General features: G+C 38.3%; 1 protein-coding gene and 1 long non-coding RNA gene across 3 annotated transcripts in view; both read right to left on the bottom strand.

Annotated features, from left to right (window-relative positions):
• The window catches only part of LOC127833723 (protein strawberry notch homolog 1-like), a 58,701-nt gene that overhangs the window by 3,720 nt on the left and 27,713 nt on the right, over nt 1-27,268 (bottom strand). Inside the window, exons 10-26 of one of the 2 annotated variants that reach the window (XM_052359145.1) lie at nt 26,786-26,838; nt 26,115-26,178; nt 24,960-25,050; nt 23,723-23,802; nt 21,854-21,921; nt 20,368-20,478; nt 19,552-19,645; nt 18,011-18,130; nt 16,752-17,009; nt 15,522-15,712; nt 13,757-13,958; nt 12,658-12,738; nt 11,357-11,491; nt 10,503-10,564; nt 8,573-8,674; nt 6,859-7,035; nt 3,192-3,358 (exon numbers count right to left, since the gene is read on the bottom strand). In XM_052359145.1, coding sequence (XP_052215105.1) covers nt 3,192-3,358; nt 6,859-7,035; nt 8,573-8,674; nt 10,503-10,564; nt 11,357-11,491; nt 12,658-12,738; nt 13,757-13,958; nt 15,522-15,712; nt 16,752-17,009; nt 18,011-18,130; nt 19,552-19,645; nt 20,368-20,478; nt 21,854-21,921; nt 23,723-23,802; nt 24,960-25,050; nt 26,115-26,178; nt 26,786-26,838 — 2,056 coding nt within the window. Of the gene's footprint in view, nt 1-3,191; nt 3,359-6,858; nt 7,040-8,572; nt 8,675-10,502; nt 10,565-11,356; nt 11,492-12,657; nt 12,739-13,756; nt 13,959-15,521; nt 15,713-16,751; nt 17,010-18,010; nt 18,131-19,551; nt 19,646-20,367; nt 20,479-21,853; nt 21,922-23,722; nt 23,803-24,959; nt 25,051-26,114; nt 26,179-26,785; nt 26,839-27,268 lie in introns of both variants that reach the window. The other variant, XM_052359146.1, reaches the window with a different exon arrangement.
• Nucleotides 1,149-2,055, bottom strand: LOC127833726 (uncharacterized). Its single transcript, XR_008027570.1, has 2 exons — nt 1,862-2,055; nt 1,149-1,705 (listed from the first exon to the last, which is right to left on the bottom strand). It is a non-coding gene; the product is annotated as an uncharacterized LOC127833726 (long non-coding RNA).

Genomic DNA, 27,268 nt, shown 5'->3' with positions numbered 1-27,268 from the left:
ACGTATTTTCGAGCATTTGTAGTCTATACGAAAGTTATATTAAATTTAAGACCTTTCTTACTAGATTGCAGTTGTTAAGGCTTTATTACCAAACCTTAAATACTGATGAGCAGCAAACAGCATAAAACCTGAACAGACTGAGTTACTCGCAGGCTGTTCTGGTTTTATGCTGTTTGCACATAGCAGCCATTTTCACTTTAACATTTGAGCCTTGTTCTGGGTAAACTGGGCTTCATGCATATGCACAGGCTAATCAGGGACAACCTTGCATATGCACAGGCTAATCAGGGACAACCACGCATATGCACAGGCTAATCAGGGACAACCACGCATATGCACAGGCTAATCAGGGACAACCTTGCATATGCACAGGCTAATCAGGGACAACCGTGCATATGCACAGGCTAATCAGGGACAACCGTGCATATGCACAGGCTAATCAGGGACAACCACGCATATGCACAGGCTAATCAGGGACAACCTTGCATATGCACAGGCTAATCAGGGACAACCTTGCATATGCACAGGCTAATCAGGGACAACCTTTCATATGCACAGGCTAATCAGGGACAACGTTGCATATGCACAGGCTAATCAGGGACAACCGTGCATATGCACAGGCTAATCAGGGACAACCTTTCATATGCACAGGCTAATCAGGGACAACCTTGCATATGCACAGGCTAATCAGGGACAACCTTTCATATGCACAGGCTAATCAGGGACAACCTTTCATATGCACAGGCTAATCAGGGACAACGTTTTCCAACTACACTAGATTTTTGTTTACAAGAGAGTTTCTTTAAACGAAAAATTCTATACAAGCGGAAAGTGTTGTCATCTGACACTTTTTACACATGCATTAAGCCCAGTTTTCCCAGAACACCCTATACATTTTTTTCCTAGGCAGGACACAGCATGTCTGAACATTGCATTTCTTCAACCTGTACATTTCCTAGCTTTAGGTATCTTTACAAATCGATAAACCGATGAGGTAACTAAAAACTGATCAGTTCTTTGACCGACTTTAGATCCCCAACAAGAGCGCCGCATGACGGAGCAATATACGCCCGATTCGTGTGCCATTGGAGATGATACACTGATGATTGATGTATTTGTTTTGGAAATAAGCAAAAAAAACAACAACAACTTATATAACTGATATATTCATATATATGCATTGATATCAATAAGTGTACACTTAGTCTCATTTGTTCTCTAAAACACAATATTTAAATCATAATTGTTTAGACCTACATAGGTATAGAATGGCAGTATTTCCTGTACTGATATTACTTATCTTGAAACTACTGACCAAGTTTGGTAAAGATCGGATGAATACAATTTGAATAAGAGTCCGGACAAAGTGGCGCTGTTGAAAATGGACTAATTGACCCTATGACCTAGTTTTTTACCTGGCATGACCCATATTCGAACTTGGCCTAGATATCAACTAGATGCAACTACTGACCAAGTTTGGTGAAGATAAGATTTATACAATTTGAATTAGAGTCCGGACAAAGTAAAATGCACTAATTGACCCTTTGACCTAGTTTTTGACCCAGCATGACCCATATTCGGACTTGACCTAGATATCAACTAGATGCAACTACTGACCAAGTTTGGTGAAGATCGGATGAATACAATTTGAATTAGAGTCCGGACAAAGTGGCGCCGTTGAAAATGCACTAATTGACCCTATGACCTAGTTTTTGACCCGGCATGACCCATATTCGAACTTGGCCTATATATCAACTAGATGCAACTGCTGACCAAGTTTGGTGAAGATCGGATGAATACAATTTGAAATAGAGTCCGGACAAAGTGGCCCCTTTGAAAATGCACTTATTGACCCTATGACCTAGTTTTTGACCCGGCATGACCCATATTCGAACTTGGCCTAGATATCAACTAGATGCAACTGCTGACCAAGTTTGGTGAAGATCGGATGAATACAATTTGAATTAGAGTCCGGACAAAGTGATGCCTTCCGCCCGCCGCCCGCCCGCCAAGGGGTTTCACATAATACGTCCCGTATTTTATACGGGCGTATAAAAATGGAGCGAGCATGCAAAATATATTTTTGTATCTTCCATGTTAAAGGGACGGTCAACCACAAATCACGAAAAAAGAAAAGTTCTACAATACCGTATTGTTTTATAATTATTAGTTTATATTTATTAAAATATAACAACTGGTTTATTTCATTACTTGAAAAAGTTCATATTTTCAGTATATTCGGTAATAAACTTTTGTGATATGAAATCGAAAGCACATCGCGAAAATAGGTGACATAACGATATACACACTATAAATAACGCAAGTATATTGATCATTTTATATATTAGATATATACAATTCACTACGCATGCAAAATTTGCATTCCTGGGTTTACCACGTGACGATGATGATCAATCTACTGGCGTTATTTTATTATTAACTGGTAGTTACCTGGTAGACATACCCAGTAAAATTTATTACCAGATATACTGAAAATATGACAACTTAACAATTTTTTTAAGTAATGTAATATACAAGTCGTGATATTTTAATTTAATATAAACTAATAATTGTAAAAAAAATACGGTATATTGCAACTTTTCTTTTCTTCGTCGTCGTGGTTGACAGTCCCTTTAAGATTTTTGAGTGTGGCAAATCCAACAAACATCAGATCAATGAGTTGTGGCCTTATCCTTTCCACAGCAGTATATTTACAAAATAAAAGGTTGTCATAGTAATGACAACAATTTCTCACAGTCAAATGTCTTATTGTGTCAATAGTTGAAAATAAATACTGTACGCTTTCGAAGGGATGTCCTGTGCAACCTCATGCAATAAACGCCACCCATGTTTTGGTGTCATTGATCATCATCCCACTGGTTAAAATCAGTGATGCTTTACATTACCTTAAGTTGTTTTAGCCAAATGGTGTTTGTACTTCTAATATCATTATACATTAAGCGGAAAGTGTTGTTCTTCATTAGCCTGTGCAAATGGCACAGGCTTATCTGCAACAACACTACGAATATGCATAAAGCCCAGTTTCCCCAGAATGAGGCTGAATTTGTTCCAGGAAGGACACAGCAGGTCTGAAAATCACACTTCTCCAACCTGTACAGTGTCTATCTTAAGATACGCTTACGTATGAGCTTTGCTCCGTGAAAACAGGGCTAAAGTGCAGTATTCCTTACCTTTACAAAAGTCCCTGTTCTTGCAATGCGCCCCATGCACACAGCTATCCCTCGTCGCCTCGTACAGTTCCCGCCACCCTGCCTCTGCCTTTGCGCGGTCCACGAGCACATAACGCAGGTTGAGATCTGATTTCTCTTCATCCATATAGGATAAGCCAGTGTTTGGTCTGCAGAAATAAATGTTTTTTTTTCTCCAGTTTTTTGTTTCATTTCATTTTTTTTTTGCTGTGGGAAAATAGGGTGTACAGCATTTGAGTAATGTGTTGTCCCAAATTAGCCTGTGGTGTGTACAGTTGGCACAGGCTAATCAGGGACAATACTTTCTGCTTTTATGGAATTTTTTCGTTAAATGGAAGTCTTTTCTAAACAAAAATCCAGTTTGCGCAGAAATTGTTGTCCCGGATTAGCCTGCGCAGACTGCACAGGTTAATCTGGGACAACACTTTAAGCACATTCATTAAACCCTGTTTTCCCAGAACAAGAGGGCAAGATGGCCCTAGTTTGCTCACCTGAGGGGAGTCGGTTGATTCAGTCTTTACCAAATGTCAAACTTGACCTAGATATTGTCCAGACAAACATACTGGTCAAATTTCATCATTATTGAACCAAAACTCTCGTGTATTACGAGGTTTTTGCAAGATTTTACCTGGTGACCTATATTTTGAGTTGACCCCTAATGAACCAAACATCAAACTTTGCTTACAAAAATAAATATTATGACCAAGATTCATAAAATCTGAAACAAAATTGTAACTTCTAGTGTTTACAAGGATTTTGTATAATATAATGAAAATTTTGACAATCTAAGGGCAATAATTATGGCATTTATTATGCGATTTTGTGATCGAACTTGACTGAGATCTTGTGGCCATATAGCTTCTCAGCAACTTTGATAAAGAATGCTTGAGAGATGTGAATGCTAGAGTGTTTACAAACCAAATGTGGACAGACGGACGGCGGACAAAGACCAATGCTAAAACCTCACCTGAGCAATCAGGTGAGCTAAAAAGTGTGTTTTTTCACTGATCTGAGCCATTTTCCAACTTGTCTGAGAAATCAATAAAACCAATGCATTGACTAAGTTTCACAATGATTAGGCAAAAAATGTGACTTCTATAGCGTTCAAAAGGTTTCTCTCTGGTCATATAAGGAAAACTGCCCCCTCCCCCCCCCTTGGTGGCCATGTTTTTTGACCGATCAGGACCATTTTCGAACTAATCTGAGATATAAATAAAACCAATTTTTTCACCAAGTTTCATGATGATTAGGCAAAATGTTGTGAGCAAATTTCATTAACATTGGGCCAAAAATGTGACTTCTAGAGTGTTCACGGCCATGTTTTTTCACTAATCTGTTTTTTCAGACTCGTCGAAGATATCAATAAAACCAATGTTTTGACCAAGTTTCATGATGATTGGGCAAAAAATGTGAATTCTTGACTGTTCACAAGCCTTTTTTACTATATACATATAAGGAAAACTGCCCCGTCTCCCTGGCAGCCATGTTTTTCAACGGACCGGAACAATTTTCGAACTTTACTCACATTTCTAGGACACAAATGTTCTGATCAAATTTCATGAAGATAAGACGAAAAAAGTGACTTCTAGAGTGTTCACATGTTTTCACTATATCCATATAGTGAAAACTGCCCCGCCCCTTGGTGGCCATGTTTTTTCACCCATCTGGACCATTTTCGAACTCATCCGAGATATCAATGAAACCAATGTTTTGACCAAGTTTCATGAGGATTGGGCAAAAATTGTGACTTCTAGAGTGTTAAAAATGTTTCTATATAGCCAAATAAGGAAAACTGCCCTGCCCACTGGCGGCCATGTTTTTCAACAGAACAGAACCACTTTTGAACTCAACCAACATATCATAAAGACAAGCATTTTGACAAAGTTACATGAAGATTGGGCATACAATGTGACTTCTACAGTGTTTACGAGGTTTTTCTTTTTTTTTGACCTAGTGACCTAGTTTTTGACCCGGCAGGACCCAGTTTCGAACTCGACAGAGATATCATTGGGACACAGCTTCTGACCAAGTTTCATGAAGATCCGACAAGAAATGTGGCCTCTAGAGTGTTTACAAACAAATGCGGACAACGGACGGACAGACGACGGACAAAGACCGATCACAAAAGCTAACCCGAGTAATCAGGTGAGCTTAAAAAGCTCAATTAGATTTTTAGTTGTTTTCAACAGTGTTTAAGTTATATCACAGCAGTCATTTAACTTACACACACTTTTTTGTGAAAACTGATTTACCATTACGTACTGCCCAAGTGCACATACTCATGACAGTTTCTGTGATTTATTTTGCTCAATTGGGAAAATGACCTTCATATTACAAGTCAGGGTTCGACACTAAGGCACGTCCGACAGACATTGTCTAGTAAGATCGGTGGTCGGGCTAGTAAAACTGCGGTCTAGCTTGTCCGACTGGTCGTACATACAAAAATCTATACTGATTCATATAACTATAACTAACTGCTGTGAAAACCTTTATTTTTAATGTGTAAAATTACTCTCGTATCCGTTATTTACATTAAAATAAAACTAGTGTATTTAAATAAACGCGGAGCATTCACATGATTCATCGCTATTTTTAGACGCAAAGGAGAGCTTCCTGCAGAAATTGCCTGTTTCCATTGGTCAAGTTGTCATGAATATTAATAATTTTCTGCAGTGTCGTAAAACTGTAGAGCATGATTTTACGACTTCTATCGAAAATCGGTATTGTCAATGTAAACATTTTTGCGTAGCAGACAAGAGAATGTAATTTAAAGAATGGCTTTGTTCAAGTTCGGTTTTTCGTCCTACAAATCAGTAAATAAAAAAGAATCCGACACTTAAACTGACACGAAACGTAAATATGAAGAAACACGAAAACACCAATTTTATCCTAGATGGAAAATCGAGTCAGTTCCCATGGATTGAATTTGACGGAGAAAAGAAAAAAAGTTTTATTTTATTGTTTTACTCTATGCATAAAAAAATATGTTGTTCACTGATTATTTACTGATAAATCCTGATTTAACAGTTACATGACACATTTGTGTTCATTTGCTATGTCATTTGTGGTCTAGCAGACATCAGATTCGGGCTAGTACATTTTAAGAGGAGCTGGTCCGACGGTCTTGCTGTAAAAAAAGTTAATGTCGAACCCTGCAAGTACATTTGTAACTTTTAAGATAGTAATTAAGTTTTTGCTGACAGACTGATCTATATATAGACAGGCAAATTAAATGACACAGGGAGGGCGACCTATACTCCCCTACAATAAAACACCAGGGCCTGGTATCACGAACATACTTAAGTCATTATTTGACTTTGAACATTTTCTAATTTTTTTAGATAAATTTGATTATCATGCACAAATTGGTGTTCATAGAAGAATAAGATTTTAAAAATTTGAGCCTGACTCCACCCCGAGTTTGAGCGGGAAAAAGTGCGTCTTTTTATGGCTAAGATATGAGATTGTTTGTGAGCTGACTGACATTTTCAATACTCATCTGAGTGGAAACTCAACTATAATTTACCGAGATGAGCTAAAAAAATTGATATTGTTATTGATATTTGGCCGACTGGACTTGCATTCAACTAGTAATATCTTCGCGATAAATAATAGATTTAAAAACAATTTCAAATGTTTTGTGCATTACCTGGCAATACGGAAGAGATGCGTGGAGTTCTCCTTTTGGGTGGCCAGTATGTAGAGCTTCTTGCCCCACACTTCACGACGCGACACGTAGAAACCGTCGTGTTTGCCGCTGTAGTTGTCTGCCCTTGCCACGGCCTGGTCCCAACTCATGCCTCGGTCTATCATTAGCTCAACCAGCCTGGGTTTGAGAGTATGCATAGCAGCAATTTTTTTTTTACCCAAAAGTACCGTTACCAGCCCAATTGGGAAAAATTTGTGCGAAAAACCCTGTTGGGAAAATTTGCGTCATAAAGCCTTCACATTGGGAAATTGATGTATTTGATTTTTGCTTCCAAATATTTGAAAATTGATAACGAAATGTTGCTCTGGGAAAACAGGGCTTAATAATTTATCCCAGGTAAGCCTGTGCAGTCTGCACTTTCCAATTGAACTGGATTGAACAGGGCTTAATAATCTATCCCAGGTAAGCCTGTGCAGTCTGCACTTTCCAATTGAACTAGATTTTTGCTAAGAAGAGACTTCCTTCAATAGAAATATACCATAGAAACGTAAAGTGTCGTCCCTGATTTGATTGTGCATACTGCACAGGCCAATGTGGGATGACACTTAACGCAAATGCATTAAGCCCAATTTTCTCAGATCGCAGCTCACATATAACAAGCACATATGACCTGATATCCCCTGCCATCGAAATGAAGTAGAATTTGTTTAAGGTACCAAGGTTGCTATTAATAAATGAAAAACAAATTTCTCTCTTATTGTATTTTTTCTTAAAAAACAAGATGTGTTTGTGAAACACAATGTCCCCCTATATGATGTTTGACCTTGTAGGATGACCTTGACCCTTCACCACTCAAAATGTGCAGCTCCATGAGATACACATGCATTTCAAATATAAAATTGCTAGCTTCAATATTGCAGAAGTGACATTACATGAGCAATTTTGACCCATATATTTGACCTTGAAGGATGACCTTGACCTTTCACCACTAAAAATGTGCAGCTCCATGAGATACACATCCATGCAAAATATCAAGTTGCTATCCTCAATATTGCAAAAGTATTCATAAAATTAGCGATTTGGGCCACATATATTTGACCTCTGACCTTGAAGGATGACCTTGACCTTTCACCACTCAAAATGTGCAGCTCCATGAGATACATATGCATGCCAAATATCAAGTTCCTATCTTCAATATTGCAAAAGTTATTGCAAATGTTTAAGTTGGCGCAAACCAACCAACCAACAGACCAACAGACAGGGCAAAAACAATATGTCCCCCACTACTATAGTGGGGGACATAAAAATCTTTTCTAAGCGAAAATCAAGTTTATGCGGAAATTGTTGTCCCTGATTAGCATGTGCTAAGTACACAGGCTTATTTGGGACGACACTTTATGCATATTACACTTGAGAGTCTTTGGCTTTGATTCAATCAAGCTTAAATAAACAGGTTTAACCCATTTATGCCTAGCGTCTAGAAAAAAGGCCTTGGCAAACAGCGTAGACCCAGATGAGACGCTGCATCATGCCGCCTCATCAGGGTCTGCGCTGTTTGCTTAAAGGAATTTCTGTGAGAAATATTCTAAATATAGAAATAAATATACTAGACATCCATAGTTTTGGAAATAAATTGATCCAATTTAGAAGGATGGGAGAGTCCATAAGGCATTAACAGGTTTAAACTAATTAAACTTAACACCTCAGCTCTCACCTAGTGGAGGTGTGTCCCTTGTTGAACTTGGTGAAGATCTCTCGTGGCGTACCCACCATCTCTACTGACGAGGCTGAGATGTCCAGCATTCCCTCGCTGTACCTGCAGTACATATGACCAAAATCCAGTAGTATTCAAAATCCAATGATTAAGCAATGATATCTATATGATTAATGTGAATTTTAAAAAACTGGACTCAATACATGTACTTTAAGTGTAGTCTCGGATTAGCCTGTGCAGTAAGCGCAGGCTTATCTTGCATTAACATTATCCGCATAGAATGGATTTGGGGTTTAGAAGAGACTTACTTCAAACAAAAAATTCCATTAAGCAGAAAGTTTCATCCCTGCTAGCCTGTGTGGACTGCACAGGCTAATCTGGGATGACACTTTTCCTACATACATTAAGTCCCTTTTCTCAGAGTGCAGATCACTTTTATGAAATATAACAAGAGGTGTCTCCATAGGATGACATATGCCCCCTATAAACGCTTTGATAGAAATTATGAGCATTTTTTGAAACCTAAACGCAGACCCTAAGTTCAAGGTCAAGGGGGTCAAAATGTGTGTGCGTATGGAAAGGCCTTGTCCATATACACATGCATACCAAATATGAATGTTACATCTGAAGCAACATAGAAGTTATGAGAATTTTTTTAAACCTAAACACAAAGTGTGACCGACAGACAGACAGAGGGGCAGACAGTGCGATCACTATATGCCCTCCTTTGAGGGCATACAAATGAGTTGAGCATGTAACTGATGTATTGGTTAACCAGTATATCTCACAGGTGTGATTTTGGATCTAGCAAAGATAGGAATCCCTGCAAAATCAGTATTATTCTTGTGATGTCAATTTTTTTTGATGTCATGGGTAGAATGATACACACAATTACGAATTAAAAGAACAATTATTCCCAATGTTTATTTTTTGAAGGCAAAACTAATGTACACATGTAACACATAATTATTCATTGTTTTTCTAACATACCAGTTTCAGCTTGTTGACATATAATTGGGACAAACATTTTGACCAAGTTTCATGAAGATGTCAGACATATAACAGACCAGAACCAGTATGGAACTTGGCTGAGATTTCATTCAGACTAACCTTCTGAGCAATAATCATGAGGATTAAGCAATAAATGTGACCTGAAAAAATCCCTATCCACTGGCACCATGTTATTCACCAATTGAAACAACTTTCAAAATCCAAAGTGTTTTACTTGGGGCTAATGTTAAGAGCAAGTTTCATGCAGATTTTGCAATAAATCACATAAACTTGCCATAAACATGTTTTGCTCAGGTGAACTTAAAAGCAATATAAGAGCAAATTTGATGCCAAAAAAGGAACTTAACGTTTCCTGTATACCTTGTCAGTGAAATGTCTTCTCAAGCTGAAGGTAATGCAGCCAAGGTCATCAACATGTGTCCAGTTGCTATGTCTACCACAACCACCACCACCACCACCCCGACCACATACCTTCCCTCAAGGTCATCATCATGTTTTCAGTTGCTATGTCTACAACCACCACCACCACCCGACCACATACCTTCTTTCAAGGTCATCATCATGTTTCCAGTTGCTATGTCTACCACAACCACCACCACCACCACCCAGACCACATACCTTCTCTCAAGGTCATCATCATATTTCCAGTTGCTATGTCTACCACAACCACCACCACCACCACCCCGGACCACATACCTTCTCTCAAGGTCATCATCATGTTTCCAGTTTCTATGTCAACCACAACCACCCCCACCACCCCGACCACATACCTTCTCTCAATGTCATCATCATGTTTCCAGTTGCTATGTCTACCACAACCACCACCACCACCCCGGACCACATACCTTCTCTCAAGGTCATCATCATGTTTCCAGTTTCTATGTCTACCACAACCACCCCCACCACCCCGACCACATACCTTCCCTCCTTCTTGGCATTGTCTATCATCAGCTTCATACACTCAGTGAAGTAGGTGAAGATCTGAAACATAGAAATATATCCCACTTTAACCCTTTTTCCCATTAGAAGCAAAGTAAACATGGCTTTTGCAACCAGCATAAAACTAGAACAGCTTGCGAGTTACTACAAATGGGTCAAAATATGTATCTAAGGGGTAAAGGGCTAAGAGCTTCAAAAGGAACTTTAACAGGGCACTCAGCTAATAGGTTACAGTACACTAGATCATTTTGTGTCCCTCCATAGTCCATTTGAAAGAAGCGCACATTTCTAAGGAGTTCCTTTGTTGCTTCTTGAAGAAAGGCCATTTCAGAATGTGAGACATGTCTTACGTGTTTATTTTTAATATCCTGTATGTATCTGGTGTACCTAATTGCCTTGGATTGAAAGTTAACTTTAAAGAATTTTTTTTTGGGGGGGTGGGTGGGATTTTTTCTGTTGTATGGGGCTTTTTTTCGAATAAGCCATCTGAAACACTGTTTCAATGATAAATGCATTCAGACAAGATTTACTTTCTTAGAAGTTGAGAGAAGGTTTATTTTTTATTGCATTCATTGGAAAAGGACAGATTTATCTTTAAAATGCAATATTTGATGTATTGAAAAGGCAAGAAAAATGCTTTAAAAGTTATAAGTTTTATCATATTTCCCTATGGAAATTGGAATTTAGTCAATTAGTTTAATCTTGCCTATAGCTCAGTCAATCTTTTGAAAAATTTCTAAAAAGCCTAGTTAAAGCAATATCTGGTCTTTACTTAGGGTAATTATTATCAGTGTCTCCATCAAATGCCTAATAATGGGACCGTACTTAGCCTACCATATTCTGTTTGTCAACATGGAGACCCAGAATTCTGTTGAGGAACTTGCTCACGTCTCCTGTATCTTTCTCCTTCAATACGAGGCCAGACCTCAACATGGCAACATCTACCAACCCCATCAGCACCAGGCTCTCCTGTAACCGTGGTAACATGCTATACTTGTAACCATGGTAACATATTTTACTATAATCTTTGGTAAAATGATATACATGTACCTATGGAATAATATTATTTCTTGAACCATGATATAATATAATGCTGGTTAATTTTCTGACATATATCTGTAACCACGGTGACATATATTACCAATTACTATGGAAATATATATCATGCCTTTAAATTAAGTCACATATTATAACTTTGAACATGGAAACTTACAAAACCCATTATGATCGAAATATGTAATCATTACAACAGTTCATACTCAAATCCATAAACACTAGTAATACTTGATCACAGAAACTTTACATACCGATCTGTATAAAACATATGCAACTTGTCACCATCAAAACATCACCATCATAGATGTCACATACAAAAGTTTATTCATTATTCAAGTAACCATTAAAACCAACAAAGCTGTATCTATAATAACTCAACTTGGGATGTTGAGTAATTAACTTTAAAGAATTTTTTCAGCATAAGTATTATTGGCAAGGCCCCATTCTGTTGCGTAGGATGCCAAAACAATCCTCAAATAGGAGAATTTGTGTGTCAATTTTATTACCGGTAACCGGTTTCACAACCTGCTTATACTTTAAACAGTCCGTTTATTAAATAATCTACTTTACATGGAGAATAACAGTTCATCTCGTAGGAAGTATTAAATGCTTTCTCAATGATCTCAATGATTGCTTCTTGTAAGCACCAATTTCTCAGGGAACTTCTAATAATCTATGGGAAAAAGGCACTGTATTTAAGCGGGTTAGTAGCCAACATAGTGCCTTATTTAGACGGCAGAACACATATTGTGGGTATTGGTTGGATTAAATTTTCCCCATTTTAACTACTTAGTGCATATTAACCCCTAAATATGCAGGGCTTTTTTCCTTCTTAGAAAAAGGCCGTTTTTAACATCTCTGAGAAGTTAACGTCTCAAATTTGCATAAATTTGAGAAGTTAACGATTAAAAAATATAAAACTTTGAAAAAGTTTGCGACTCATTTTTTCCCAATTTTGAAAAGTTTGTGACTCATTTTTTCACAATTTTAAAAGCTCAAGTTCAAATTAATGTTTTTTTTTCAAAATGATGGGCCAAAGGCCACTTTACAAAGACATGGAAAAAAGCCCGGCTACCTACCTGCATATGAAGGCTGAAGACCTCTTCATCATACTTTCCCCCTGTGATATCTGTCAATGACACACCTGGGACCAGCTTTTTCTGAAAATGTGGAAAATGTAATGCAGCATTAAAAATAATTGAGTGGCGCTCTAAAGAAATGGGGCATTATGCATGTGCATACAATTTTGTCCCTGATAAGGCTGTGCAGTTTGCACCAGCTATTCATAAGACACTTTTTGCCTCAACTGTATTTCAGCTAAGAAAAGCCTTCCTTAAATGAATAATATCATCAACACAGAATGAGTAGTCACTTATTAGCCTTGCTATCTGGGATGACACGCACATGCGTTAAGCCCGGTTTTCCCAGAGGAAGGATTTAATTCATTGCGATTTGTGGTGGGTAATGTTCATTATCCAAGATATTATGTATGCCTTACACATCATATAAAAGTTGTTTAATGTTTTGAGGTCAGAGACAAGGCAATACCACTGAAGATTACACAATACTTTAATTGAAACAATCAATCAGAGCATATGAAATATTGGTAGTGTGTAAACTACATTAAATACAAATAAATACAAATAAATACTAAGCCTATTACTGATCCCAACCAAACATTGTGCTGCACTCTCAACCAATATTAATTAACTGACCTCCCCCCCCCCCCCCCGTTTGGAAAATACAGCCAACAAATGACCTGGCTGAGCCAATGAAAAACAAGTATTATTTTAAACCCATTTATTTCAGCTTGATTGCATATAAAGCCAAAGGCTTATTTGAAACGCGCTCCAGTCCGTTTCCTGGGGCTAGAAACAGTACTTGGTGTCTATGGTGGAAATCTAAAGAACGCTCCAATAGAACGAACCCGTGACCTCCTGATCGCTAGGCGGACACCATATCCACTACGACCTCAAAAACGAGTATTCTGTACGATAGTAGATAAAATGCCATATACATGTACATTTACTGAAGTTTCAAACAACAAAAAACTTTTCCTCACCAAATGAAGTTTAACTCATAACTCCCTTATTTGAATTCCAATATACTTTATGAAAATCTGCATTAAATTTTTTCTATGAGATGGCATACATTGCAGAAACTATAAATGTCACACACCTGACATATGTGATGATACATGGTACGCAGGGCATTCCGGCCGTACTGGGTGTCAAAGTTGAACTCGGCTAGGTCGGCCCCTGTCGCTGCCCTTCTGTCTCCCTTTGTAAGGGCCCCTAGCGACTGCAGTCGCCTAGCAACAGCTGCTGCAAACCGCCTCTCCCCACCCAGGTCAGTGGTCAGCAACTTGTATAAGGGTCCACTGGAAGGGTAACAGTGTCAATAGAGGGAAACATCATCAATTGATATAAACCGTTTGTCCACGCAAGCCAGAATTCTTAAATGAGCTGTGCTCATGCTTATCATGGATGACACCTTCCATCAAACTGGATTTTCTTTAAGAAAAGACTTTTTAAAACAAGAAACCGTCGGAGACAGGTGATGCTCCCCAAAGTTTTTTTAGGTCACAATATTGCACTATATATTCAGATAAAAGGACACGTCTAGTAGTTGGGGGGGGGGGGGGGGGGGGGGGGGGGGGGGGACAAGAATTGCAATATATGTACCGTTAATGGAAAATTTCAAAGGGCCATAACTCTGTGAAAAATCATCCGACCAGAACCAGCTGATAATATTTTTGATTTTAGAGCCGATGTTCAAAACCTTGGCAAAATGTTAAGGTTTAAGCACGACGAAGACGACATGAAACGACGAGCTGGCTATGACAATACCTTGGGTTTTCTCTAAAAACAGCCGAGCTAAAAATAAATTCTATAAATGGTATTTTCTTTTGTGTGGTTAAAGTAGAACAAGGTACGGTAAAATCTGGTAAGGTCTGGTAAATTTTATTATTATTTAAGTTATTGGAACTCTTGTCTGGTGAGATTTTTTGTCTTTCGCATGGGTTGCGCATAGCCAGTATAGCATCAGAATTATTATAACTCAGACATTTTTTGGGGTTGTATAAGGAAAAGGTGTAGCCAAATAGAAAAATCTCTTGCCTAATATGCTAACTGGTAACCATTTGCATATTTGGCTAATGGCAGAATACAATCTGATAAAATAAGAGTACAGCGTCCTCTCAGATAAGTCTGTGTAGTCTGCACAGGCTAATCAAGGACAAAACTTTCTGCCTCAACTGGATTATTGTTTAGAAGAGACCTCCTTTAAAATAAAAATACCATAAAAGCGGAAAAAGTCACCCTGATGGGGAATCCACAGGCTAATCTAGGACCATAAAAGCGGAAAAAGTCACCCTGATGGGGAATCCACAGGCTAATCTAGGACCATAAAAGCGGAAAAAGTCACCCTGATGGGGAATCCACAGGCTAATCTAGGGCCATAAAAGTGGAAAAAGTTGCCCCTGATGGGGAATCCACAGGCTAATCTAGGGCCATAAAAGCGGAAAAAGTCGCCCCTGATGGGGAATCCACAGGCTAATCTAGGGCCATAAAAGCGGAAAAAGTCGCCCCTGATGGGGAATCCACAGGCTAATCTAGGGCCATAAAAGCGGAAAAAGTCGCCCCTGATGGGGAATCCACAGGCTAATCTAGGGCCATAAAAGTGGAAAAAGTTGCCCCTGATGGGGAATCCACAGGCTAATCTAGGGCCATAAAAGTGGAAAAAGTTGCCCCTGATGGGGAATCCACAGGCTAATCGAGGACCATATTTTACGCACATGAATCCATAAAAGCGGAAAAAGTCGCCCCTGATTGGGAATCCACAGGCTAATCTAGGAGAATATTTTACGCACATGAATTTAAGCCTCTTTCTCCCAGAGGTTAATTTTTTTGCCTTTAATTTAGAGCTACAGAACATCCCCCACCTGGACTGGTTAGACCTGTGAGAGCGACCCAGCTGTTGTACAGCCTTGTCAGCACTCCAGGGTAGCTCCACAGTAAGGTGAACGCGCCGGCACTGATTGGCCACCCGCAGGTCAGCGTGAAGCGAGATACCGGTACTGGCCGCATCTGAGATGATCGCCACCAGCTTCTTACCCTCCATGAACATGTTGCGCTGAAAAGGATTCTCTGTTATTAAGATTGCATAACCCTCGCTGAAACAGATGATCTGTTTTTAAGACTGCACATGAGCCATGCTCTGGGAAAACAGGGCTTAATGCATATCCGTAGTGTCGTCTGCACAGGCTTAAAGTTTTGTCTCTGATTTTTCTGTGTGGACTACACATGCTAATCTAGGAAGACACTTTAACCCTTTCCCCCATAAGAAGTGAAAATGGCTTTTGCAACCAGCACAAAACCAGAACAGCCTGTGATAAACTCCCAGTCTGTTCAGGTTTTGTGCTATTTGCTGCTCATCAGTATCTAAGGGTTGGAGATGAAGCATTTAAAACGAGAATTTTGTAAGAAAGGTATTTCATTAAACGTAACTTTCTATTTGACTACAAAAGCATCAAAATACTAATCTATGTGGTAAAGGATTAAGCAAATGCATTAAGCCCCGTTTTCCCTGAACAAGGTTCATAGTTCTTTCTATTCTTATCTCTCATATTCTACTAAAACTCTTGCTTTGTTAGAACGTCATGACAAATACCACCTTTCTGCTTTTTCAGCTATGATTAAGCCAGGGAAAATAACTCCAAAATGCATAAATTCTTGGGGTTGAAGTGTCATGTACATCTCTACTGCATAGTGATGACATCTTCGAAGTTTTAATTAAATTGCTTGAGAAATGTTGAAGTAGTTCCCTCAACAACATGTTAACATCCAATAAGAATTTCCTGAACCATGGATCGACTTACAAACTGACCAAAAATCAACTCCAATATTCACACTTATCAATCTTTATTTGCCAATCTATAATCATGTATTTGCAATGGCTGAGAAATGTCACATGAAAATGGGGTATTTTCTATTCACTATGAAAATACAGTGAAAGTTGTATGGCATATTGCCAGTTAATAACATCATTGAGTTTATATATGCATAACCATTGTAAATATAATTTTTTTAAAGACAACAATTTAACAAAGCGAACTACATGTTCCCCCAAAATAAATTTTTGGGGAGCATAATAAACACTTATTAAGAATTACCTCTTGCACATTAAGGCTATCAATAGCTCCATAGGCCTCAGAGTCGAGGGTTCGAGTCTCATATCTTGGTGTGTCGTTTGGCGAGTGTCGTACTATTCGGCCTTTTCGACCTGTCATTTCCGCCACATTACTCGGTCCACCAAGTTTGTCGATAATCTCGTCCAACGGTGAGTCCGGCAGGTTGATCTTCTTCGTGAAATCAAGCAGCATGTTTTTAGCGGTTACACTCCACTCATCCTCTGCAACATCACCTTCTTTCTGAAAATGCAGGCAACTTTCAGGAGTATATTAAAAGATTTGGCGTATACATAAAACTGTCAGGCATAAATTAACCCTTTCCCAATCAGAAGCGAAGTGAAAATGGCCATCTGCAACCAGCATAAAACCAGAACAGCCTGTGAGTAACCGCAGTCTTTTCAGGTTTTATGCTGTGTGCTGTTCATCAGTAACTAAGGGTTGGAGATGAAGCCTTAAAAACTTGAAACTTGAAAGAAAGGTATTAAATTAAATATAACTTTCTAAGTGACTACAATTGCGTGAAAATACGTATCAAAGTGGTTTAGGGTTAATCTGTCTTTTTCTGGGATTTAAATAAATGGTTTTCAATTCAGACACATTTCCAATATAAATATAGGGTGTTAACTTATTTTTACTTTTTTATTTAATTTTGGAACAATTAAACTATTTAGATATTTTCAAAGCATTTGCAGTTAATATTGTTTTATGTTAATTTTTATAAATTAACAAGAGATGTGTTTGACAGAAACACAATGGTCCTTATTGCGCCGCTTTGAAATAAATTTCAATATATCATTAGGCAGGTTTAGAAACTATCTCCCTTTTAAAGCTTATTACTTCCCTTGGATTATATTTTTTTACTTTTTTCCTTGAAGGATGACCTTGACCTTTCACCACCCAAAATGTGCAGCTCCATGAGATACACATGCATGCCAAATATCAAGTTATTATCTGCAATATTGCAAAAGTTATGGCCAATCTTAAAGTTTTCGGACTGACTGACAGATGGACGGACAGACGGTTCGAATGCTATATGCCACCCTACTGGGAGCAAAAAAATAACTTAGATACTTCCACATCTTTTCAGAACAAGCATATTTTGTACGACAAGACATTTTTGAAATATTGCGGATTGCATAGGCTAATCTGGGACAACACTTAACGCACATGCATTAAGCCCAGTTTTAGCAGAATGAGGCTCATATACAGGTTTTAACTAAAGCAAATCGTCCCACACTCACTGTTGGAACAATACGAGTGGGAAAAGCACTCTCGATGAATCTGTACAATATCTCCCGACACAGGGACATGAAACCCGTCAGTTTGCCTCGCGTCTTGTCTAACTCGCTGTCAAGGCTGGCCTGAAATCAAGGAAATGAGCCGTGCTCTGGGAAAACAGGGCTTAATGCATGAGGGTCAAGTGTTGTCCCAGTAAAGCCTGTGCATTCTACAATGTTTAGCCTTTTAGGACTGCACAGGCTAAACTGGGATGACACTTAATATGCAGGCATAAAGCCGTGCTTTCTCAGAGAGTGGCTCAAATAATAATGTCTTATATATTGTGCCATCTTTTTTTATAGTGCTATATAGTTTGTTATAGTATGTAACATAATATTTGATAAATTATGCATTAAACATTCTCGACCAATTGAGAAAAGTACCAGTACCATGCAAATTGGGAACAAGAGCACTGCATAGTGGGTGTCGACGCTCGGCTGTAGGTGCAGTTTTTAATAAATTAAAGCTTATCAGAAGTGACCTTGCCTTTTGACCTAGTGACCCAAAAATGCATGTGGCGTGTTAAACTCATCAAGCGGCATCTAAATATGAATTTTCAAAGTTGTATGTTGAGGTTTTAGCACTACACGGACGGCAGACGCCAGACGGTGAGCTGGCTATGACAATACCTTGGGTTTTCTCCACAAACAGCCGTGCTAAAAATATGCACAAAAAAGACTGAAATTTGGGGAAAATTGTGTTGTGAAATCTTCAGATATGTCTTTATGGACATTTTCGATTGCTTAGTACTTAATTGCATAAACCCAGTTAAAAACTGTTTTACAGTTTTGCCTGAAATGTTCAGTTATAATACTCTTTTTTTCTTGCAGATGATGCACATTTGGAAGAAAATTGACACAACTTTCCTTCCTTTTGAGAATTTTTCAGACACTTATTGGGAAATTTGTAATTTGTCATCAATTGGGAAAGTACTTTTCATGGGAACTTTATAAAGAAGGAAAAAATCACTATTATATGACATATTATATAAATAGTACAGGCAGTTGAGGGGTATAGTAACTATTGCACCCAGAGGAGTCATGTCTACTGAAGACAAAAGTTGTTTTTCTATTTCCAGAAAGATGACTTCAATAAATTAATTGCATTATACCCAACAAACATGTAGTACTTTGAAGATATAACAAACCGGTCAATAGAGCAGCATAATACTTAACACAATAATATATTTTAGATTTTGTCATCATTGAATCTAAACTGGGCCCCTCCCCCATCCCAGCAACAAAACAGATATTTTCATACAAATTGGGCTTAATACATGTACATAGAGAATCGTTCCAGATTAGCCTCTTCAGACTTATTAGGGAGGATACTTTTCTCTTTTATGGAATTTTTCATTTTCAGGAGGTCATTTCGGAATGTAAATCAAGTGTAGGCAGAAAGTTTGGTCCCTTATAAGTCTGTGCGGACTACACAGGCTAATCTGTGCAACACTTTACGCACATGCATTTAGCCCAGTTTTTCCTGAACGTATCTCAAATACTACCTCGCCAGTGGTTTGCAGACCAATCACAATGCACTGTCCCCTGTCCATGGCCTTCTTGGCTTCTGATATGATAGTGGGGACCTTCATACCCAGGCTGGAAAACAAAACAGGGACCTTCATACTTAGGCTGGAAAACAAAACAGGGACCTTCATACTCAGGCTGGAAAACAAAACAGGGACCTTCATACCCAGGCTGGGAAAAAAACAGGGATCTTCATACCCAGGCCGGAAAACAAAACAGGGACATTCAAACCCAGGCTGGAAAACAAAACAGGGACCTTCATACCCAGGCTGTAAAAACAAAACCATAGCATAGCTAGTGTAATATTTACAACTTAGCAAGTATGTAACCCCAACCTTCCAGTTTAACAAATTAACCCAGCCAACTGAAATGTCAGTAGAATCTACATCATGCTCCGGTTCATGTTACAAAATTGAAATTCAGAAGTATCACAATAGGTGATTAACTGCCTGATATACTGCTTTAAAACAGACAGAGTTTTGTTAACAGTGTTGTAATTTGACCTTCAATAATCTTTGAAGACAATATATGAGCCTCCTTTTGGGAAAACTGGGCTTAACGCATATGTCTAAAGTGTCATCCCAGAATAGCCTGTACAGTCTGCACAGGCTAATCAGGGATCACACTTTAAGAAACAACTGGATTTTTGTTTAAAATGACTTCAAATTAACGAAGATTCCATAAAGCCGAACTTGTTGTCCCTGGTTAGTCTGTGTGGACTGCACAGGCTTATCTGGGACGAAACTTCAGACACATTCATTAAAGTGTAATTAAGTGCTTGCATGTGTGCGTACCAGAGCTGTTTGAAGAAGCGCTGATGACAGGACCAGAACTGCTGCCACACTCGAGTATTTGAACTGGCTGTCCGTACCACAGCCGACTCGAGAGCTTTACGGAGCTCGTTCCTGTAAAAGGAGGAAGGTATCTATAATGCATGATGCATTATGATGTAAAAGAATATAAACTAAACTAGGCAGTAATTTTTTTAATTCAAAAGATGAAAAAAAATTCACATACACTGTTCTAATTTTAAAGTTTAACTGTATTGCTTTAACATAAAAATGTAATGCTTTACATATTCCCAAGCATAAGGTTTCAAATGTAATTCAAATTTTGAGTTATGTCCAACTTCACCGTCACAATAGAATCATACAAGAGATGTGTTCCTCAGAAACACAATGCCCCCTATTGCGCCGCTTTGAGTTTTTTTACCTTTGACCTTGAAGGATGACCTTGACCTTGAACTTCCACCACTCAAAATGTGCAGCTTCATGAGATACACATGCATGCCAAATATCAAGTTTCTATCTTCAATAACGCAAAAGTTATGGCCAACGTTTAAGGTTTTTTCGGACGGACGGACAGACTGACATACACACTGACTGACGGACAGTTCAACTGCTATATGCCACCCTACCTGGGGCATAAAAAGCTCAAATGTAAAATCTGATCCACAAACTTAACACAAACACATAGGAAAATTACAGACGCAAATTTCTCTTTCTTTGCCAAAATCAGAAATCCACGAATCAAGGTGCTCACAAAAGTCTTTTATTTAAACCACGACATTTCATCCAATATAAATTATTGTACCCTATTCACAAACATGGACAATCACATAGAGAAACACAGAATTATCTTTCCGTTTGTGGTCCTTTTTCACGATTTGAAAAGAATAGAATGGACTAAGCAACGCTTATATTTTCCTGTTAAATGTCAACTCATAACTGTGTAAAGAGAATACTATGATAGTGTTGAAAATGGATTAGTTTATTAAGTGAGGCCCAAAAATCCTGAGACATGAGTAATATCAAACTAACATACAAAGTGGGTCAATTTGGATTGAAAGGACAGGTTAAGTGGTCATATTATCCAATCAGAATGTTCAGTCCAGGTTATGTGGTCGAATTATCCAATCAGAATGTTCAGTCCAGGTTATGTGGTCGAATTATCCAATCAGAATGTTCAGTCCAGGTTATGTGGTCAAATTATCCAATCAGAATGTAGCAAAAGTTTTCATAAGTTTAGCCTTGCTCTGGGAAAACACCTGCTTGTTTCATGTTTGGAAAGTTCCAAATAAGCGTGTACAGTCTGCACAGGTTTATCAGGGACAACCCTTTATGCCTTAACTGGATTTCCTTCCCTTAAATGAAATTTCCCATCAAAACGGAAAGTGTCATCCCTGATTTGCCTGTTTAGAATGCACAGGCTTATTTGGGATGACACTTTACGCACATCCATTAAGCCCAGTTTACCCAGAACAAGTCTAATACTACTTACCACACATGCACTGCTGTGTCATACACCTTTCTCTGTTCCTTACTCAGTGATGCCTCCACTGTTATGAACTGAAATTGAACCCAAATCCAGCTTCTTCATGCAAGATAATTACAATTAATTCTTTTTTGACTCTAGCGAGTATTTGGCTTGCATCATAATTAGGCATTATAATCCATTTAAAAACATCAAAGGTAAATGAAAAATTTTCAAGATGTGTTTTGGCAAAGTTTTCAACATTAATTTCAAGAAAGCAACAGTAGAAGAGCATGTAACAAATAGTATTTTACATTACAGTAAATAAGTAGTTTACATTCTAGCCCCTGGATGATGCATGTACCTATGCCTGTCTGTAACTGAGAGAAAGCAAACTACAAGTATTTTTTATTCTAGCCCCTAGTTGAGACCCATTCCACCGCCTGTTTGTAACTCAGAGAAAACTAACTACAAGTGTTTTAGACTCTAGCCCCTTGACAATGCACGTACCTCTGCCTTTTTGTAACTGAGAGAAAACCAACTACAAGTATTTTAGAATCTAGCCCCTGGACGACGCCCGTACCTCTGCCTTTTTGTAACTGAGAGAAAACCAACTGCAAGTATTTTAGATTCTAGCCACTGGACAATGCCTGTATCTCTGCCTTTTTGTAACCGAGAGAAAACAAAGTACAAGTATTTTACATTCTAGCCCCTGGACAAAGCCCATACCTCCGCCTTTTTGTAACTGAGAGAAAACCAAATACAAGTATTTTACATTCTAGCCCCTGGACAATGCCCGTACCTCTGCCTTTTTGTAATTGAGAGAAAACCAACTACAAGTATTTTACATTCTAGCCACTGGACGATTCCTGTATCTCTGCCTTTTTGTAACTGAGAGAAAACCAACTACAAGTATTTTAGAATCTAGCCAATGGACGATTCCCGTACCTCTACCTGTTTGTAACTGAGAGAAAACCAACTACAAGTATTTTAGATTCTAGCCCCTGCACAATGCCCGTACCTACACCTGTTTGTAACTGAGAGAAAACCAACTGCAAGTATATTTTACATTCTAGCCCATGGACGATGCAAGTACCTCTGCCTGTTTGTAACTGAGAGAAAACAAAGTACAAGTATTTTACATTCTAGCCACTGGACAATCCGTACCTCTGCTTGGTTGTAACTGAGAGAAAACCAACAACAAGTATTTAATATTCTAGCCACTGCACAATGTCCGTACCTCCGCCTGTTTGTAACCGAGAGAAAACCAACTGCAAGTATTTTACCTTCTAGCCTCATGACAATGCCCATACCTATGCCTGTTTGCAACTCAGAGAAAACCAACTACAAGTATTTTAGATTCTAGCCCCTGGACGATGCCCGTACCTCTGCCTGCTTGTAACTGAGAGAAAACAAAGTACAAGTATTTTACATTTAGCCCCTGGACAATGCCTTTACATACTCCTGTTTGTAACGGAGAGAAAACCAACTACAAATATTTTCTATTCTAGCCCCTGGACGATGTCCATACCTCTTCTTTTTTGTAACTGAGAGAAAACCAACTGAAAGTATTTTAGATTTTAGCCTCTGGACAATGCCCATACCTCTGCCTGCTTGTAACTGAGAGATAACAAACTACAAGTATTTTACATTCTAGCCCCTGGACGACACCCATACCTCTGCCTTTTTGTAACTGAGAGAAAACCAAATACAAGTATTTTACATTCTAGCCCCTGGACAATGCCTGTACCTCTGCCTTTTTGCAACTGAGAGAAAACCAAATACAAGTATTTTAAATTCTAGCCCCTGCACAATGCCCGTACCTACGCCTGTTTGTAACTGAGAGAAAACCAACTACAAGTATTTCAGATTATAGCCCCTGGACGATGCCTGTACCTCTGCCTGTTTGTAACTGAGGCCCCTGGACACGTACATGCCCGCTGACTTCATCTCCATGGCAAGAATCTCAGCCATGCCTGCAAGTAATGTGAAAGTGATTATGACATTACATTATTAGTGATTTGTCGACACTATTACATATATCTGGTAAAATTGGGCATTTTTACAATTAACTCACCATAAATTGGGGAAAAAAATGATCAACTAATTTTGAAAAATTACTGATAACAGTATATGAAAATCTGCCATGCCTGCAAGTAAAGTGACATGGATTTTGCCATTACATTGTATGCCTGCAAGTATAGTGGCCGGGATTTTGCCATCACATTGACTTTTGTAGTGATTTGTCGACCAACTGCCCAACACCATTTTGGTTAACATCAGTATCCATAGCTTTGTTTCCCCATTTTGAGAATATGACCTGTATCTAGTAAACTTGGGCATTTTATGTGTTAATTTACCTTCAAGTTGGAGCAAATAATATAATTGATTTGAAAGAATTATTGATGAAACTACATAACATTAAAATTTTCTGAACAAAAACAAAGCAGAACAAGAGCACCGCATAACGGGTGCAGTTTTAAATAAATAATTTATTTTTTTTTTTAGAGGTCAGTGACCTTGACCTTTTACCTAGTGACCCCAAAATAGATGTGGGGTGTAGAACTCATCAAGGTGCATCTACATATAGTTTCAAAGTTGTAGGTGGAAGCACTTTGATTTTAGAGCCAATGTTAAGGTTGTAGCACAACACGGATGGCAGACACCGGACAGCTGACGACGAGCTGGCTATGACAATACCTGGGGTTTTCTCCGAAAACGCCAAGCTAAAAATGGCTATTTTACCTTCAAATGTCTTCATTTTGAAACTATATAATTCAACATATTTGAAAGTGAAACCTTCAGCTTTGAATTTAGTGACTTGATTGTCAAAATGATTTTTTTTCCAACAAAGCATGCAAGAGTAAAGGATAGATTGTCATATGCAAGATAACTAAGTGTACAGAGCAATCGACAATTTGGCGACTGGTTAACCCTTTACTACCTTAATTAATAGATTTAAGTTTTAAAGGCTTTATTTTTAAACACTTAGATACTAATGAGCAGCAAAAAGCATAAAACCTGAACAGACTACGAGTAACTGGCAGGCTGTTCTTGTTTTATGCTGGTTGTATATTGCCATTTTCTCTTGGCTTCTGACTTGGAAAGGTTTAATTGAAATGGCCTCACTTACCAAGTCCCTTTTTCTGTACAGACACAAGGAACTGCTCAAAGTTGTTGTAGGGGGCTCCCTCGCCCCATAGCCCCAGACGTTCCATGAAAGCCTACAAACATTAAGTAGGGGTCGCTCTGGGAAAACAGGGCTTAAATCTTGTGCGCACTAGGGCTAATCAGGGAAGACACTTTCCACCTTAACTGGATTTTTGCTAAGAGGAGCATTTCTTTCAAATTAAAATACCATACGAGCTGAAAGTGTTGATCCTGATTAGCCTGCACAGACTTTTCTGGGACGACACTATACGCACATGCATTAAGAAATGTTTACCCAGAATGAGGCCTTAGTGCAACTCTTATGAATAAAAAGAATTTTGCACAACCCACAGAATTTCGATTTATTAGGTAACAATAACGGTTGTTACGGATATGTTTGTTTATTTTTAACAAACATAGTTAACATCAATTAGTGATTAGTTAACAATGTTTGTTTATTTCTAACTATCAATGAAAATTCAATGAGGCATATATTGATTCAACAGGGCTTCATGCAAAATCAGCAACCATTTACAAATTAATCACAACCCATTCAACTTTTCTGGTATTCTCTGGTATTGGACAAAACTTCAAGTTATGGCAACCATAAATTAACTTTGGGTAGAAAGTAACACACAGAATTACCATGACCAGTGCTTTGAAAGACTTTTGAAATTAGCTTAATATCAAACTGTTGATTTTCCAATATAGACACATAAAACAACAAGAGATGTGTTTGTCGGAAACATGATGCCCCCTAATGCCGCTTTCAAGCCATATATTTGACCTTTGACCTTGACCTTTCACCACTCCAAATGTGCAGCTCCATGAGATACACATGCATGCCAAATATCAAGTTTCTATCTTCAATATTGCAAACGTTATGACCAACATGAAAGTTTTGGGACAGAAAGACAGACAGAAAGACAGGCCAAAAACAATATACCCTCGATCATTTGATCTGGGGCATAAAAATTAGCCAATACATTATAAGTGTACAAACTCCAGGATCTTGTATCACAAACATTCTTAAGTCTTTATTCGGACTCAACTTTGTGTTGAGCTCAAAAATTGAGAATGTTCTTGATACTGGACTTTGTAACAAGCAAACAGTTTGTTGATGACTGGAGGCGCCTACCATGTTCTTCACGTCTGTGACACCAGTGGCACTACAGTACAGAACCCTGGCTTTAGGCAGCATCCTGGAAAACATTTCAAACAAACATATGGGCCATGCTCTGTGAAAAAAGGGTTTAATGCATGTGCGTAAAGTGTCGTTCCAAATTAGCCTGAGCAATCTGCACAGGCTAATCAGGGGAGACGATTTCCGCTTTTAAGATATTTTTCGTTTCAAGAAAGTCTCTTCTCAGCAAAAATCCAGTTTAGGGCGTGAGTGTCGTCCCTGATTAACCTGTGTAGTCTGTCTAAACTTGATCTGTGACAAAACTTAATGCACATGCATTAAACCCCATTTTCACAGAGCATGGCCCATATCTTGAAAGGGCATGAACACTTTATATTAGGCTTTTATCCTGTTTGACAAGTTCCTGGCAGTTTTCCACTCGTCCTTTCCTGTCTTGTGTTATTAAAACATAGTTATATACAAAAAATGCCCTCAAAATGTGCAGCTTCATGAGATACACATGCATGCCAAATATGAAGTTGCTATCTTCAATATTGCAAAAGTTATGGCCAATGTTAAAGTTGTCGGACGGACACACAGACAGACAGACGGACTAACAGTTTAACTGCTATATGCCACGGCACCCTACTGGGGGCATAAAAAAATTACCATGAGGGTACACTAACCTCTGTATGCTCGTCACTGCCAGGGCAACCTTGGTGCTGGCTTGCTCTTTACCCTGAAAATTTACAATTTATGTCTGTTTAAACAAATCATGTCATCAGCCAATGACAGCCATTGCACATAAATGTTTTTTGTAATAATTGGCATCCTACTAAACGATTTTCATGTCAAATACATGAAAAATACCAATTACACCAATAACAACATACAGACAACCCCTTAAGTACCTTTTGGTTCTTTATAAAACTTAATATAAAGATAAGAAGATCATGTGTTAGGTGATTCTCAGCCAATGTCTTAATGGTTTAAATCTTTACCACTTAGATACATATTTTTACCTATTTACAATCCCTTACAAAGTCAAATTCAATTAAAGACCATTCTTTCTATTTTCAAGTTTTAAAGGCTTTATTCATAACCCTTATTAGCAGCAAACAGGATAAAACCTTGACAGACTGTGAATTACTGGCAGGCTGTTCTGGTTG

This window comes from Dreissena polymorpha, chromosome 6 (genome assembly GCF_020536995.1).
Source record: "Dreissena polymorpha isolate Duluth1 chromosome 6, UMN_Dpol_1.0, whole genome shotgun sequence".
In the NCBI taxonomy this organism is placed as follows: domain Eukaryota; kingdom Metazoa; phylum Mollusca; class Bivalvia; order Myida; family Dreissenidae; genus Dreissena; species Dreissena polymorpha.
This window is presented reverse-complemented; position numbering and strand designations above follow the sequence as displayed.